Below are 17,715 nucleotides of genomic sequence, written 5' to 3' on the forward strand. Positions count from 1 at the left end.
CACACACACACACACACACACACACACACACACACACAAGACTTTTTAATCAGTATTTATCATGGGAAGAATACTTTCTCTTTGTAATGTTGACGGGTATTGTATTATTGCGTGTGTGTGTGTGTGTGTGTGTGTGTGTGTGTGTGTGTGTGCGTGTGCGTGTGTAGCTTCGCCTCCTATACATTCACCGGTTTTAGGTTATCAGGGTCATTGGATCAAAATGTACATCCGCTGCATCAAAATCCACAGCCTCGCCCAAGTTTATGTTATATATGTACAGTGTGTAACTGTGGTCTCGTGGGCTCTCTTTGTGGCGCTGTGTCGCTTCAGTCTGTACATTACGTTGGTTGAGCTCCGTCAAAGCCTCTCCGACCCTAAGCTGTATACGCTCTCTGCACTAACCTGCTCAAGGAAATGCCGAGAAGCAGGACGCGGGAGAATATTTGGCAGGGCGGGGACACAGGAACAGCAAGAGGAAAAAAGAGAACATGATCAGTAGGGACAGGAAAGAGAGGGTTACAGGAGGAGGAGGAGGAGAACCAGAAGGAAATGGGAAATGAACAGCGAGAACAAAAAGTATCTGTGGCTACAATTCAATGAAGAAAAGGTAAGTCCTGCACCTTGGGAGGGGATATCCAGCACACCAATACCACATGGGAAACACTCCACTATCCACCATAGAGGCAGAGAAAGACCAGGGACTGTATGTTATCAGGCTACCAGTGAAGAGATATCCAGCACACCAATACCACATGGGAAACACTCCATTATCCACCACAGAGGCAGAGAAAGACCAGGGACTGTATGTTATCAGGCTACCAGTGAATGTGAAATCTGTGCCAATCGCAGCAGATGGGTTAAACCTTTATGGAGTATGTGGTGCTTTTCTTGAGGGCAAAGAGTCGTCTGTTTCCGTCTGTGGCTTTGGTCTTGGAGGAACCTGACTCGCCGCGCTCTTTGTAGTGGATCTTGCAGCTGGTGATGATCCCATTCTGGTGCTCGGCCAGCGGAGGCTCCCAGCAGATGATGAGGCTCTGAAGGGAAAGGCCGTGTGAGGGAAAAAAGTTATACGATAAATTATCAAAATACAATCTTAAAAAGTTTGAACATTGTGTGAGGCCATGAATGCTTCAACTTAACCCCCTGACTGTGGATTTCCTACCAGAAGACCTCACCAAGCTACAGGAATGGAACACAAACCGGCTGCTACAATTCAGTGGAGAAAAATGTAAAGTCCTGCAGCTTGGGAGGGGATATCCTGCACACCAATGCCACATTGGATACACTCCACTATCCACCACAGAGCCAGGGAAAGACATGGGAGTAAATGTTTTCAGGCTACCAGTGAAGGCCAAATCCATGCCAATCTCAGCAGACAGGTCAAATATAATGAATGTGCAAGGGTTAAAAATACTGAAACAATGAATGTGCAACTTGTAGAGATGATGTGAAGGAAACGAACAGAGCAGAAAGCTATTTAAAAACGAGTTTCACAATGTATCTTTGCCTTGGAAGCCTTCCACAACTCGCCCTTGAGCTGGCAGCCTCAACGCTCACATTCTGAGGCTCCTTTGAGGGCACGTCTGAGAAGGTTCTGGCAGTGACCTCCGGGGTGGCGTCTCCCCCGCCATTACTGTTGACGGCGGTGAGCCACACGCTGTGCTCAGTGAACTGGTCCAGGCCTTGGAGGTCATGTGACGTACCAGTGACCTTTACTACGTGTTCTTCTGCTGACCCAACCTGAGGAGAAAACTACAAGGGAGACAATGGTTAAGATACACACTGGGACTTGTACAAACACACGGCTATGGTCACCCTCTACTCAAAGGAAGGTCACTAATGACACACAAGGATATGGGGAGACTTTTGTTAGGCAACAGAGACTCCACATTTAGCACACAGTTCTATAAGGCCGTCCACACCTGCGTATAGAACATGGTGTATCCCGTGATGGGCGTTTTGGCCAGTACGGGCGGCGACCAAGTGGCCTCCAGACTGGTGGGTGAGGTGGAGACAACTTTCAGACTCTGAGGCGGAGGGCAGGTCCAGGTCCGGCTTGGTGAACACCCGCACCTCGTGTATGGAGGCGCCCACCAGGCCGCCGGAGGTGTGGGCCGCCACCCGCACCATGTAGTTACTCCCGGGACTTAGGTCGCTGATCTGGGTCTTGTATTCATCCCGTCCCTCGCTGGAGGAGCTGCACTCACGTTCTGGACGCGTTCTCTGCAGTGAAGGGAGGAAAGTGATGTGTGAATTACTTATTTTGATGAAATGTTGTATATGTACTCGCTAAAATGTTATTATTTCTTTATAATCACTGGAATGGCAGTTGGATAACTCTGTATTTGCTAAATACATCTTAACAGTAGTAGTATTGTGTTGAATTTTTTATGCAATAAATATTCCCAGGTTGTGTCCTTTGGTTCTGACATGAGTGATCCTTCCTGCTTGTAGACGACTGAGTATCCCAGGAATAATTATTGTGAACAGCATAAAGACTAGTAGGCACAGTGACTGTCAAGGCCCACACCAAGAGAAGGCAAATGATGTAAACAAGCTGTGTCAACAATGAGCAGACATTCTAAGTATTGAAAACAAGGAGTAGTAGTAGTAGTGGTGTGCCTGAGCTGCCCCACTTACTGTGTCTGTGACCTGCCTTGTGCGTGGGTGGGGGCATGCTGCTCCTTCCTGGAGGTGAGCCCAGACAACGTATTATCAAAATACCACAACAAAATAGTCATTCTCGGGTAAATCACATTTTAGTGAGTCAGTAACTCTCAGCACCGGCTTTGATATCTCCAAACTTCAGGACAATCAAATATGAACACATTACTGGAGACGTGTGCTTTGCCCACAGTGTAATCTATGCATTTTATTCATTCTTCAAGGAATAATAAACACAACAAAGGGTTATGCTTACAGCCATGCTAAGAAAATCACATGCATCAACATCAATAACTTGGGTAATGTACACTTTTTAAAACTGCAGCGTCTGTACCAGCGGCTGCAGCTGCCCGCCAGAAACATTGGAATACATTCAGTAACCTTGTAAATGTTTGCGTCTGGGCTTATTAGCAACCTGGAATTATCTGGACTAGTCACTGCCTGTGTCCAATGCAGACAACACTACATCAGTACTCATGAATGCAAACAAAGGGCTACAGTGTGAACAGTGTCTGCCCCGCACGGCACCGCTGCTTACTTGACTCAAGGACACACAGCTGGGCGTCCCTGGCGAGCTGTGCGCCACACACTGGTACATCCCGGTGTACTCCTGGCGCACCAGGCCAAGGATCTACAGGTTGTTGCCGCTCACACTCTACAGGGAGGCTTGGCATTACACACACCTAACACAACACAGCTGTGTTTTGTGTAGCTATTGACAGCATTATATTTATCTCCCTGCATAGAGCCTTATATCCCTTATCTACTGAAATCCCTTATGTATCTACTTAGAACCTTGTATCCCTTTTCCTTTACTTATCTCTTTAGAACCTTATGCATGGAACCTTATGGATTCTGATGTATCTCTTTACATACCTTATGCATCCATTTAGAGCAGTGGTTCTTAACCTTTTTACTTCCCCGCCCCTTCCAGGAAGTAGTCCTTCCCTCCACGCCCCCTTGCATCTAGCAATAAAATTTCCTTACAGATGTTAAAGAAACTGGCAAGCCCTAAGTAGACTACAGGAAACTGAAGTAATGGCGATACTTTTGCATTTGTTCATAAACTTCTCAATATTAGCCCACGCTCTTGGTAAGAGAATAGCAAATATAATTAGAGAAATTCCTAGTTTTCCCTAGGGCTCGCACCCCCTGAAATTACTGTGCTCCCCTCAGAGGGGTGCACCCCCCAGGTTAAGAACCACTGATTTAGGGCCTTTCATTCCTTTCCCTTTATGTATGTATGTATGTATGTATGTATCCACCAATCTATCTATCTTATGAATCTACATATCTCTGTCCTTTTAAACCTGTAACAGCGATAAATTTCCACACCGCCACAGAAGTCCGGCTCACCTGAAGGTATTCCGTCTCCACCAGCAGCTCGCCGTTCTTGAGCCAGTGGAGCGAGGGCTCTGGCTGGCCGTACACGCTGCACTCCAGCTCCACGTTCTCCTTCTCATAGGCGAGAGCGTTGGCCGGCTGCCTCAGAAACCTCGGAGCAACTGTCACACAATTTTCAAGCTTTAGTAACTGAGAGAAACATGATGACTGAAGAACACTAAGATTTTTACTATGCCAAACTTTATACTCAAACCGCAAAAATATTGCTAGTCTTTGTTATTCCATTTTCAACATTTTTACCACTCTAGTAACTGAGAGGAACTTAATGATTGACAAACACTTAAGATTTTTACAATGGCAAAATTTATCCACACAAATCACAAAAAAATATGCAGTCTTTGTTATATCACTGAAAACACTTTAGTACTGAGACAAACATCTAACCTAACCTAACTTAACGATAACTGGCAAATGCTAACCTTTCACAATGCCAAACTTTATATACTCAAACCACAAAGATATGAATAGTCTTTCTTATACCATTTTCAATACTAGTAACGGAGACAAACATATGATCATCATTTCCTGGATGCCTGCTCCTAGGAGCTCCCAGCAGGGGATGGCCATGGCAGAAGAGCTTCCATCTTTCTCTATCCAGACACTCCCTCCTTGCCTGCTCAAAGTTTCTCAAAGATCTTTCCCCCCTCTCCCCAACGTACTCTTGCACCCTATCCCTCTATTTCACTGGAGGTCGTCCTCTAGAATTCCCTCCCTCTATCTTACTCACATACACCCTTCTGGTCATCTTACTCTCCTCCATTCGCTCCATGTGGCCAAACCACTTTAAAGTCTGTCGCTTCACTTCTTCCACCACTCCACACTTCTTCCCTTCACCCCTGTGACACATTCCAAAACGTTCGTACACACTTTCATTACTCATTCCATCCATCCTACTCACACCACAAGCACTCCCCAATAACTCATTTCCACTGCCTGCACTCTAGACCTCTGACTTTCATTCCAGGCCCACGTTTCACTTGCATATGTGAGGGTTGGTACTATTATTGTATTTCTCAAATCCCTCTTTACCTCCATGCTCACACTTCTGCCATTCATGATTCGTCCCAAAGACCCTACCACCCTTCTTCCTTGCAATGCCCTTTCTCTTATCTCTCCCTCCATACCACCATGCTTACACATAACTGATCCAAGATACTTAAACTCATTGACCTCCTCCATTTCTTCACCATTCAAAATTATTTTGCATTCTTTTTCACATTAAATTCTCACTCTATATGGGCATACAAAATCTACAACCTCACTTCTATTTCGCTCACAAACCATCACTTCACTTCTGTTGACATTTACTTTCAGCTTTCTCCTGTTACAGACACTATCAAAAACACTGACCAAATTTTGTAGGTCACTTTCATTTTCTGCAATGAGCACCGTGTCATCAGCAAACAGTATCGAATTCAGTACCCACTTCCTTCCCTCATCGAACAGTCTTACTCCATCTTCTCCAACTTTGCCCTTCATTTCTCTAATGACACCATCCATATAAATATTGAATAACCCTGGTGACATGACGCACCCTTGTCTTAGGCCCACTTTTATCTCAAAATGTTCACTTGTTTCTCCAGTAATTTTGACACATGCAGATGCATCATCATATAGAGAGACTGTATTAGCTCTAGCTTTTTCCATATTCATGAAGGCAGCGTATAGTTTCTTTCCTTTTACTATTATTTTTTCTACTTCCATCCTGAAGGCAAATATTTGATCCACACATCCCCTTCCCTTCCTGAAGCCTCCTTGTTCTTCACTGATTTTCTCTTCTGTAAGTCTTTGCACCCTCTCTATTATGACGTTTCCATATACCTTTCCAGGTATACTCAGGAGACCTATACCTCTATAGCTCCCACATTCCCCTCTCCTGCCCTTCGCCTTGTAAACTGGGACAGTGATGGCTTTCGTCCAGTCTGCTGGCACCCCCCCTCCCATGCTACCTCACATATCTTGACCATCCATTTCACGACTTCATCTCCTATGACAAACATATAATTCACAATCACTAAGATTTTTACCATGCCAAACTTTATTCACACAAAGCACAAGAGTTAACCAGCATCTTCATTCTTTCATCCCTTTCACTGGTAAACTCTGGAACAGCCATCATGTGTCTGTATTTCCTCCTGCCTATGACCTCTACACCCAATATTAACCTCTCATTTTTTTCTTTATAGGAGCAGTGCTTTATTGTTTTCATTGTTTTTTTGCCTTTGAACGCTTTCATTGCTGTAAAAAAATATATATGTCATAGTTTTGTCTCACCTTGGACCTGTATGTGGGCCACGGCGTCGAGCGAGTCCTCCCTGTTCTCCGCCCGGCACCTGTACGTCCCCTCGTCCTCCTCCTGCAGGCCATGGATGTGCAGGCTGCTGCTGCTGGTGCCGCAGAACAGTGTGTCCAGGTCCCTGTTCTCCGCCCGGCACCTGTACGTCCCCTCGTCCTCCTCCTGCAGGCCATGAATGTGCAGGCTGCTGCTGCTGGTGCCGCAGAACAGTGTGTCCAGGTCCCTGAGGAAAGGCAGAAAGGTACGGTAAGCAAGTGAGTTTTGTATCTAATTGCTGTTTGTCACAATTTTTCTTTTTTTACAGTACGTAGAGGAAGCAGCTCAAGGGAAAAAATAAATACCAACAAAAACAGTCCATTACAATAAGCCTGCTGCAACACTTACCTTATATACAGCAATAACTGCAACACACACACACACACACACACACACACACACACACACACACACACTAAAAAAAAGTAATGGGTATATATTTATTTGATTCTGAAATCTCTCCCTCAGTCACTGTTATCCAAGCTCTCAAGACACATCAAAATACCCCTCTCAGTCATCATCATCATTTCATCGACGCCTGCTCCTAGGAGCTCCCAGCAGGGGATGGCGACGGCAGAAGAGCTTCCACCTTTCTCTATCCGGACACTCCCTCCTTGCCTGCTCAAAGTTTCTCAAAGATATTCCCCCCCTCTTCCTAACGTACTCTTGCACCCTATCCCTCCATTTCACAGGAGGTCGTCCTCCAGCATTCCCTCCCTCTATCTCACTCACATACACCCTTCTGGTCATCTTACTCTCCTCCATTCGCTCCATGTGGCCAAACCACTTTAAGGTCTGTCGCTTCACTTCTTCCACCACTCCACACTTCTTCCCTTCACCCCTGTGACACATTCCAAAACGCTCGTAAACACTTTCATTACTCATTCCATCCAATCTACTCATACCACAAGCACTCCTCAAATAAGTCATTTCCACTGCCTGCACTCTAGATCTCTGACTTTCATTCCAGGCCCACGTTTCATATGTGAGGGTTGGTACTATTATTGTATCTCTCAAATCCCTCTTTACCTCCATGCTCACACTTCTGCCATTCATGATTCGTCCCAAAGACCCTACCACCCTTCTTCCTTGCAATGCCCTTTCTCTTATCTCTCCCTCCATAGTACCACCATGCTTGCACATAACTGATCCAAGGTACTTAAACTCATTGACCTTCACCATTTAATGCGGAAGATTACTTTACAGTTGATCGATCAAAATAGAACAAGAAGAAATCACAATTTGAAGATAAGTGGTAAAAGATTCTCGTCACACGAAGCTAAACACTTCTTCTTCAATCGAGTTGTTAAGGTTGGAACTCTCTACCCTGTGATGTCGTTGATAGTACAACAGTTATGGCCTTCAATAATAGATTAGACAAGTGTTTTGAATCCAACCAGCAACTAAGATATTACTCATTGTCGTAATAACGTTAAGTTATTTCGAATACTGGTGTCCTTGTCCGCTTTTATCGCCCGGTTAGTGGTAGCAGTAATGGTAGTTCTTTCCTCTTTCCTACATAATTTCCATGCAGTTTTTCCATGCTGCATGGTTCTTTTTCATTTCCTGCCAGCTTTGGCTGGAGGGATGGGGGTGGGAAGAGCCTTCGCCTTTGCTGTCCTTCATCTTCCACCTTTGATTAGATAGTTAGTGTAGCTTGTCACAAACAGCCTCGTAAGGACCAGCAGGTCTGCTGTTGTTTGTTCTTCCTTTGTGTCTTTGTGTTCTTCAAAATTCAAAATTATTTTGCATTCTTTTTCACATTCAATTCCACTCTATATGGGCATACAAAATCTACAACCTCACTTTTCAGAAACCATCACTTTACTTTTGTTGACATTTACTTTCAGCTTTCTCTTGCTCTTGTTACAGACACTGTCAAAAACAGTGACCAAGTTTTGTAGGTCACTTTCATTTTCTGCAATGAGCACCGTGTCAACAGCAAACAGTACTGAATTCAGTACCCACTTCCTTCCTCAATCAGTCAGCCTCTGAAATGATGAAGGCTGAGCACCAGGCAGGGAAGAGAACATTCCAGCAAACTATAATGTAAAAATGTAAAGCCAATAAAATATTCCTGTGGATTGATGAACAACTCATGATTGTATAGAGCCTGTGGCAGCCAGCAACATAAAACATTTTCTTGTCATGAAAGTGAGCATAAATACTCACTTTAAGGCAGTTCACACAGCTACAAAGAATAAAATACAAAATGAACAACATACATCACAAGACAAAGCCCCTGCTGAGAGTGTTGGCCACACAGTGTTAGGCCTTGGCACAAGTATGAGAGAGTATTAACATGCACAAGGTGTCTTAACCATCCTCTTCCCCGCCGCCTGTGAGGAGAGAAACCAAGCATGAGTCTTGTCAGCCGGGCAGGGAATTGGTCAATGCTATTTGTCATGCCATACACTGCTTGTGGGAATATTTACAGGTTCATCACATGCAGCAAAACCATTCTTCCTTGTTGTTACTAAGGCAAACAGCTGATGTTGAGTTTTATTGTAATGCCTTGAAAACTAAGGACACCTTCCCTGTACAAGATACTACAGAGATACTTAGTAGCATAACCACTTTTTAATGTATATGAAACTAGTCCAGAATTCTCCATTTCCTGCCTCTTGAGCCACGAGGCTGGGGGAGTAAGGCTCAGCACTGCCCACAGACTGGCTGACCAGCTCCAGGGCTCTCTCCAGGGCCGAGTCCTGGCCAGAGTGGGCACCATGGGCAGCCTCCCCTAACCTGAGTCTCCTCTACACCCACCACTGAATGGGTATCACGTATCAACGGGGGCTGTGCCCTTCCTCCCCAGGGGGGGCTCTAAACTCTATGCAGAGATCTGTCACTTATGAGCTTCATGCCTTCTCGGGGAAGGTAGTGACGGACAATCCTGAGTCTATTGTGTGATGAGATCATGGTGAATTACACACACACACACACACACACACACACACACACACACACACACACACACACACACACACACACACATTTCTAACTAACAGGGAAATGAGGACAATAATCAAGGACAAGGTTTCCAACTGGTGCCCAGTGAGGAGTGGGGTCCCACAAGGTTCAGTGCTGGCGCCAATAATGTTTGCTGTTTATATAAATGATATGGTGGAGGGAGTGACCAGCTATGTGAGTTTGTTTGCAGATGATGCAAAGCTGTTGAGACGAGTCAATGATGTGAAGGACTGTGAGGCATTGCAGAGGGACCTGGACAAAATATGGGAGTGGAGTGGTACATGGCAGATAGAACAACCTTGGGATATGTAAAAAAAAAGAGTTTGGTAGGAGTGGTAGAAGATGTGAATACAATTATAAGATGGGAGGTGAGATAATATGCAGAGGAATGGAAGAAAAAGATTTGGGAGTGACTGTCTCAGAGAACATGTCACCGGACAAACACATCAACAGGATAACATAAGGACAGCATTTGTGTATTTTGGACGAGGAGATGATGAAGAAAATAATAGTTACAATGATAAGGCCAAGGTTGGAGTATGCAGCAGTGGTCTGGTCTCCTCATGAAAAGAAGAACATAAGAAAGCTGGAAAGAGTGCAGAGAGTGGCAACTAAGGTAGTACCGGAACTTAGGGATCGGACTTACGAGGAGAGACTCAATAGCATGGGGCTCACAACCCTGGAGAGAAGAAGAGAGAGAGAGAGGAGACCTGATAGCGGTGTACAGGGTGGCGAGTGGGGTGGAGAATCTGGACAGAGAGGACCTGTGTGTGTGGAGCGAGAGAGAAACGAGAGAACATGGAGAGTTGAGGGCGACCACGTGTAGGCGAGATGTGAAAAAGTTTAGCTTCCCAAACAGAAGCATTGAGCTGTGGAATGGACTGGAGGAGGAGGTGGTTTGTGCAAGAAGCATTCATGATTTTAAGAAAAAGTTGGATAAGAGGATATGGAGACGGGACAGCGCGAGGGTAGCTCTTTTCCTGTGTCACAACTAGGTAAATACACACACACACACACACACACACACACACACACACACACACACACAGACAGACACACCCACACCCACACGGCCCGGTAGCTCAGGGGTAGAGCGTCTGGCTCACAACCAGAAGGACCGCGGCTCAATTCCCCGGCCGGGTTAAGATAAGTTGGGTTTATCTTCTTTCACGTGTAGCCCCTGTTCACCTAGCAGTGAGTAGGCACGCGACGTCAGGCAAGGAGTTGTGACCTCGTTGTGGCGGTGTGTTGTGTGAGTGGTCTCAGTCCTACCCAAAGATCAGTACTATGAGCTCTGTGTTCCTCCGTAGGGGAACGGCTGGCTGTCTCGAGAGAGACCCGCAGCAGACCAAGAGGTGAATTACACACACACACACACACACACACACACACACACACACATCCACACCCACACCCACACCCACACACATGTAAGAAACAATAAAGACTGTAATTCTGCAAGAAGACCTAAACAAGATTTGGAAGTGGAGTATGGAATGGGAGATGAAATTCAATGTGAAAAAAATGTCATGTTATGGAAATGGGAAAAAGAGAAGGAAGACCAAAATGGACATATAAAATGGAAGATGGTGAAACATTAAAGAAAGTACACGAAGAGAGAGATCTGGGAGTAACAATGCAAGATAACAAACAGCCAGAGAGTCATGTTAATCGGATATTCTGTGATACGTATAACACGGTGAGAAATATAGGAACAGCATTCCACTACATGGATAGGATGAGAAGGTTAATTACCACCATGACCAGACCAAAGTTGGAATTGCAGAGGCAGTGTGGTCTCCCCATAAGAAGAAACACATAAAGAAACTAGAAAGAATACAAAAATGGTTCCAGAGCTGGAGGGATTGACACATGAGGAAAGACTAAAGGAAATGGACCTACCAACACTAGAACAAAGAAGAGAAAGGGGAGACCTAATACAAACCTACAAATTATTGAACAAAATGTAAGAAGTAGACAACGAGGAGTTACTACTAAAAGAGGAAATTACCGCCAGGAACACAAGAGGACAGTAAAAAATTGAGGAAAAGAAGATGCTTGAGAGACACAAAGAAATATAGCTTCCTGCAAAGAAATATAGAGCTTTGGAACAGACTAAGTGAGGATGTAGTATTGGCGAGGAGTGTGCTAAGGAAAAGTTGGATAAATGTAGATACGGAGACGGGACCACACCAGCGTAAAGCCCAGGCCTGTAAAACTACAACTAGGTAAATACACACACACACACACACACACACACACACACACACACATATGATATCCTTCTCTTTGATCTTCCTGTGTTAGTCTTCCCTAAGCTGTCCTTCCCTTCCCTTCACTCTCTCTCTCCCTCGCCTTCCATCCTGAACAAACCCTTGCAGCCCTTCATGCTCCCTCTTACTCTTTGTCTAGGAGTGGCCCATCATCTGTAGTCTTGGCCACCCTGCCCTTGGCCATGGCTGGCACCGTGGGCAGCAGCATCTTGGTGGTCAGCTCACGGCCACAGACCTTGCCCACGACCTGACCTATGGAAAAAAGAATGGAGGTGATTTCCAGCAAATACCACTGATAAATAAATGGCCAGGAAGGGGCAAGTTTAATACCTGTGGACACTACGCTGCTTTAATAGCAACATCTCACAAAAAAAAAAATCTCTCTCTCTCTCTCTCACACACAAAACTAGGTAAATACACACACACACACACACACACACACACACACACACACACACACACACACACACACACATCCTGCCTCGCCGCACCAAGAAACATCAGATTACCTCAGGCAGTTGTGTCAAGAACAGGAGTGAGTCCTTTGCTCTCCAGTACTGAACAAACATCACGTCATGAAGCCAAACACCAGATTCTCATCAAGTGTGCGTCTAGTGGTGGGTGGCAAGTGACCACGACCCACCTCAGGTGAGGCTGCCCATCATGAGTGAGGCCCCGGCCAATGCTCTCCTCAACAATGAGCAAAGCTGAAATGTCAGGGGAAATTCTCAACAATACTGGCAGCATGGAGCATCACCAGGGCTCAAGGCAGCTCTCCCTTAGTTTCCGAGACATGAAAATAAAGAGAGCTGAGAAGAAGGGCGCGGACTCAGTTCTGGATGACAAGTTTTCCCTACTCTTCCAGGCACAGTTCAGTGTTGGTGAGGTGGTGTTCCAAGTGTGTCACTGCCTGCAGTGTTCATGGCAGCCAGGAGCCTCATGCTTGGCCCACAGTCTGCTGGGATGATGCATTTGCCAAGCAAGGGCGCACACACTGCCTCAGAAGGTTCCATGGCCACAGGTTTTGGACGTGTTTGATGCCAAATTCCAATCTGCCACAGGAAGAGGCTTGACAGAAGACAACCTAAAGTTCTTAGCTGGAAAGGCATTCAGGAGTCCTCAAGTACAAGATTTCACTAACATGTCATGGTCATGGTTCTGCAAGGAGCCTCTGTCAGGACAGAACTTAACTTTTTGGGAGTGGTTCTTTGAAGGTCACCAAGGAGCACAGCCTTAGAGCTTTGGGCTTTGTGGGACACCTGCAGGCTGAGGAAATGATACAAAACTCCAAGCCTAGGGCTCCTGCACTTCTCTGACTCAGAAGTTGGGGGAGGCAATATGGCATGGAAGACACCACTAAAGACTGTGTTCAGAGGCAGGTATTCCTGCTCCAGCCTTGTACCAGTAACTCCTTTGTCCGCTGGGTGAGGTGGTAAGGTACAGTTTGGGGCATGTGCTCTAGCAGACCTTCAATTCGTCCTGTACCTGAACCTAAAGAGCAGCAAGTACTACACCACAGCCAACAATGGGTGTGTCAAGCCTCGTCTAATTCTTAACATCCCAGCAGCAGGGCACGTCAGGGGAATCCTAGCCCAGTGCTCCACAAGCAATGTATCCAAGGCATGATGCCGTAGATCCACCTCCTGTGAGCACCAAGCCATCTCATTGTGCTCGGTATTATAAGACACTTTGGCTTCTCACATCGGCTATTTCTGAAGGTCAAAGAGGGGGTCAATCAGGTTCTAATGAGTGTTTTTTAAGGTTCATGCTACAGAAGAAGGATCAAACTACCACCGGGCTCATAAAACCACCCCTGGAAATGCTCACAACTCCTAGGAAAGCCTTGCCAAATATGTGAACTTGGTTAACAAAATGTTTTAATATAGGAGTGACAATGTGTCTCCACAACGCCCCCACAACAACCCTGCTGATTGTCCTGACACCCTGGAAAGCCTGCCAGACACAGACTTCTCAGCCTCCGTGTGGTCCTCAGTGTTTGGCAGCGTGACAGACAGGGACTGACTGGAAAAGTGGACACTTGTCCGTGGTGGAAAATATTATTTGCATGCTGTTCACAACTAATGGATGTTAAGAAACAGTACAGAAATCTTCTCATATTTGTCTGTCATAAACCTAGTAAATGTTTATCAGTGTTTGTAGGAGTTCCTTTTGGGTGTTGTATTAGCTAATATGAATACAAGTGTGCCGATGGAGGCTCATAAGTGCTGCAATCCCATTTTTTCATAATAATAATAATAATAATAATAATAATAATAATAATAATAATAATAATAATAATAATAATAATAATAATAATAATAATTAACAAAATTCTGTGGGCCAGGTTTAACACTTTGCTCTTGTTTAGGAAGAAATTAAGTATGATTTGCAGGTACCTGAAAGGATCACTTGACCTTTGGCCTCAACCCATGGAGCTAGTCTGCTATCAGGAACACTCAACTGAGACTTTCCATTCATCCACTTACACACACACACACACACACACACACACACACACACACACACACACACTCTCTCTCTCTCTCTCTGCGGCTCAGTCACCCACCTTTCCCACGGCCCGGCCTCCCAGCACAGAGAAGGTCACCCCCACGGCCTTGCTCATCAGGGTCTTGATCCTCACCACGCGGGACACCTTGGCGCCATTCAGGTAACACTTGACCTGCGGGATGCCACTGCCGGCAGCCACGGGCTGTGAGGCGGAGGGGAGGAGGGAAGGAGTGTCAGTGAGGGCGGCAGAATGGTCCCCAAAATAGTGGCTTCAGAGCTAGTGACGTTTTCTTACTTTTTGATATCGCTGGGCACATGAGAGCAACAGCATCACACAGCATTGACTCAAAGCCTGTGTACTGCTGCAAGGGGATGAAGGAATGAAGAAGCTGCTTACTCTTGCATAAGGGACTTGGACAGCATAGGGAAGAGCTAAAGTAGAAAGAGTTTGTAGGATGGGTCAGGCCAGGCTGGGTTAGGTTAGAAAGGGGGTGAAAGAATGAAGAAGCCAGTTAACTCTTGCATAAGGGATTTGGACAGCATTGAGATGAGCTAGAGTAGAAAAAGTGTGTAGGAGGGGTCAGGCCAGGCTAGCTGCGGGGTGGGGGGGGCTGGGTTAGGTTAGGAAAGGGGTGAGAGTGAGGAAGCTGGTCAACTCTTGCATAAGGGATTTGGACAGCATAGGGATGAGGTAGAGTAGAAAAAATGTTTGCAGGATGGGTCAGGCCAGGCTGGGTTAGGTGTGGGGGGCTGAGTTAGGTTAGGAAGAGGAGGGGACAGTGGGATTGGTTGGTTTAATAAGGGCAGGAAAGAATGAAGAAGCTGGTTAACTCTTGCATACGGGATTTGGCAGCACAGGGATGAGTTAGTGTAAAACAGAGAAATACAGACACACAAACCCTCACATAAAACTCAAAAGATCAACACAAGACTTAACTCAACTTGTGTCTACTCCAACAAGGCATATCCGGACACACTCACCTCCACATAAGAGCCGAGGAAGGCAGCCACAAGCGCCGGGCCAATGTTCAGCGCGACAAACAGCAGGTAGGGGAGAGTTAGCGCCTCCTGCTGCACCCCGCAGTCACTGTCTGAGGCCCGGCTAAGGAAAGTTGGTGGGAAACTTAAGACAGTATTCATTTGTTAATCATTTACTAGCATCATAATTCTTTTCATCACTCTCCACTCCCCGTCCTAACCTATCCAAAGATGCCACACCTGACCCAGCCTGGCTTGACCCAGCCTTCAAAATCCGTTCCACTCAAGCTCATCCCGATGCTGTCCAAATCCCTTATTTTTTTTATTTATTTTTTTACAGCTAAGGAGACAGTTCAAAGATAAGTAAAAATTGCCGTAGAAATTCAAAGATAAGTAAAAATTGCCGTAGAAATTCAAAGATAAGTAAAAATTGCCGTAGAAATTCAAAGATAAGTAAAAATTGCTGTAGAAATTCAAAGATAAGTAAAAATTGCCGTAGAAATTCAAAGATAAGTAAAAATTGCCGTAGAAATTCAAGAAGTAAAAATGGAAAGACTGAGTGGCGGGAATGTGATAATTGAAGATCCTTAAGACATGACTGAGCAAAACAAAAAGTTCCTGCAAGTTTTTACAATAGAATCAAATTTCAAGTTACCACACCACCGCAACCGCACTGATGATTTGTCAGTACCGCGCCACCTCTGGCAAACAGTTAAACGAGCCTGTTTGCAGATGATGCAAAATTGCTAAGACATACTAGAAACAGTAAAGACTGTGATATTCTCTAAGAAGACCTGAACAAGATTTGGAAATGAAGTATTGAATGGGAGATGAAATTCAATGTGAAGAAATGTCATGTAATGGAAATGGGGAAGAGTGAAGGGAGACCAAAATGGACATATAAAATAGGAAATGGAGAAATATTAACCCGGCAGCTTCGGCGGACCCCATTTGGGGCTCGACTCAAAACCCCTAATTCCAGCTAATTGTTGGTGGTGGCGGCATAGTGCAACCCACCATGCATGGTCATTGTGGTGGGTGAGTGATCTTGAGGTGGGCTTATTTGTCATAGGTTGTGTTGTAAGGTCATGGCAGACTGAATTAGCTACCCATACAGTAATCACTTGTTAAACTCTCTAAAGTAGACAACAAGCGACTCTCGGCTAGATGCCGCACGTCACGACTGCTTGTTTTGTAACAAACACTGCCCATAACAATGGAGGAAAAGTAAATATTTTTAACGGCTTTATGGTCATGAGAGGAGTACTCTGATGTATGTTCCATGCTCTTTTCTTAGTCTCAAAATGCAGTGTAATGTTGCCGTTTCTCGGCCACCTCTCGGCTTTCCCATAGCCGAAGCCCACGGGCTAAAGAGAGTTCAAGAAGAGAGAGATCTGGGAGTGACAATACAAGATAATCAACAGCCTGAAAGTCATGTAAATCGGATATTCAGTGATACGTATAATATGGTGAGAAATATAGGATTAGCATTCCACTACATGGATAAGGATATGAAGAAAAAGTTAGTAACCACTATGATTAGGCCAAAATTGGAATATGCGGAGGCAGTGTGGTCTCCCATAAGAAACACAAAAAAACTAGAAAGAATACAAAGAATGGCAACAAATATGGTTCCAGGGCTGGAGAGATTGACATATAAGGAAAGACTAAAGGAAATGGACCTACCAACACTAGACCAAAGAGGAAAGGGGAGACCTAACACTAATTTATAAATTATTGAGCAAAATGGAAGAAGTAGATAATGAGGAGTTACTACTAAAAGAAGGAATAAACACCAGGAACACAAGAGGACACAGTAAAAAATTTAGGAGGAAGATGCTTGGGAGACATAAAGAAAAATAGCTTACCGCAAAGAAATATAGAGGTTCGGAAAAGACTAAGTGAGGATGTAGTATCGGCGAAGAGTGTGCAAAGCTTTAAGGATAAGTTAGACAAATACAGATACGGAGACGGGACCACACGAGCGTAAGCCCAGGCCCTGTAAAGCCACAACTAGGTAAATACACATAATAACAGCCAATGTCTCCCCTAAAACCAAAGGTTGGAATGAGGCAAGATATAACACTATGCTGGAAGACACAATACGGGCACTGACAGATGAAATAAAAAAATATTAAAAAGGTATTATTAACAGGAGACTTAAATTGCAGAGAAATGAAATGGGAAAATTAGACAACAGAGGGTGGTGGAAATACCTGGGGAAGTAAACTATTGAGGCTGGCAACAGATAACCTGGTGACGCAGTGGGTGCAAGGAGAAACAAGGCTGAGAGGGGATCACCAACCATCAAGACTTGACCTAATTTTCACAAAAAACGTGGAGTTGGATGAAGGAGTCAGTCACGAGTGCCCCTTAGGAAAGAGTGACCATGAACTATTGGATAAGAAAACTTTGGAAGGATGTGAATATTGAGATGAGGCTTATAAGGAAAAAAGGAAAAACTACGTTAGGGCAGATTACGTTGGACTCAAGACTCTTCGGCGGGGTAGACTGGACTGGTATGAAGAGGAGTACTGATATTCAAGAGAAATATGACGTTTTTATGAATATTTACAACAGAGGAAC

General features: G+C 45.0%; 1 protein-coding gene and 1 pseudogene across 4 annotated transcripts; one reads left to right on the forward strand and one right to left on the reverse strand.

Annotated features, from left to right (window-relative positions):
* Positions 1-1,414: 1,414 nt before the first annotated feature.
* Positions 1,415-15,313, reverse strand: LOC126991760 (neogenin-like). Of its 4 annotated transcripts, XM_050850442.1 has the most exons (8): positions 15,133-15,313; positions 14,210-14,353; positions 11,772-11,895; positions 8,626-8,739; positions 6,343-6,485; positions 4,021-4,169; positions 1,923-2,223; positions 1,415-1,752 (listed from the first exon to the last, which is right to left on the reverse strand). In XM_050850442.1, exons 3-8 carry the CDS (start codon positions 11,849-11,851, stop codon positions 1,691-1,693), a joined length of 849 nt encoding a protein of 282 aa, XP_050706399.1. In that variant the 5' UTR covers positions 11,852-11,895; positions 14,210-14,353; positions 15,133-15,313; the 3' UTR covers positions 1,415-1,690. The 4 variants fall into 4 exon arrangements, with proteins under 4 accessions (XP_050706399.1, XP_050706400.1, XP_050706401.1 ...); XM_050850443.1 differs by lacking the exons at positions 14,210-14,353; positions 15,133-15,313 and adding an exon at positions 12,153-12,296; XM_050850444.1 differs by lacking the exon at positions 8,626-8,739 and having other exon boundaries at positions 1,416-1,752; positions 6,343-6,587; positions 15,133-15,305.
* LOC126991758 (signal transducer and activator of transcription 5A-like) lies at positions 12,326-12,959 on the forward strand (annotated as a pseudogene).
* Positions 15,314-17,715: the final 2,402 nt, after the last annotated feature.

This window comes from Eriocheir sinensis, unplaced genomic scaffold, assembly GCF_024679095.1.
Source record: "Eriocheir sinensis breed Jianghai 21 unplaced genomic scaffold, ASM2467909v1 Scaffold331, whole genome shotgun sequence".
Lineage (NCBI taxonomy): Eukaryota > Metazoa > Arthropoda > Malacostraca > Decapoda > Varunidae > Eriocheir > Eriocheir sinensis.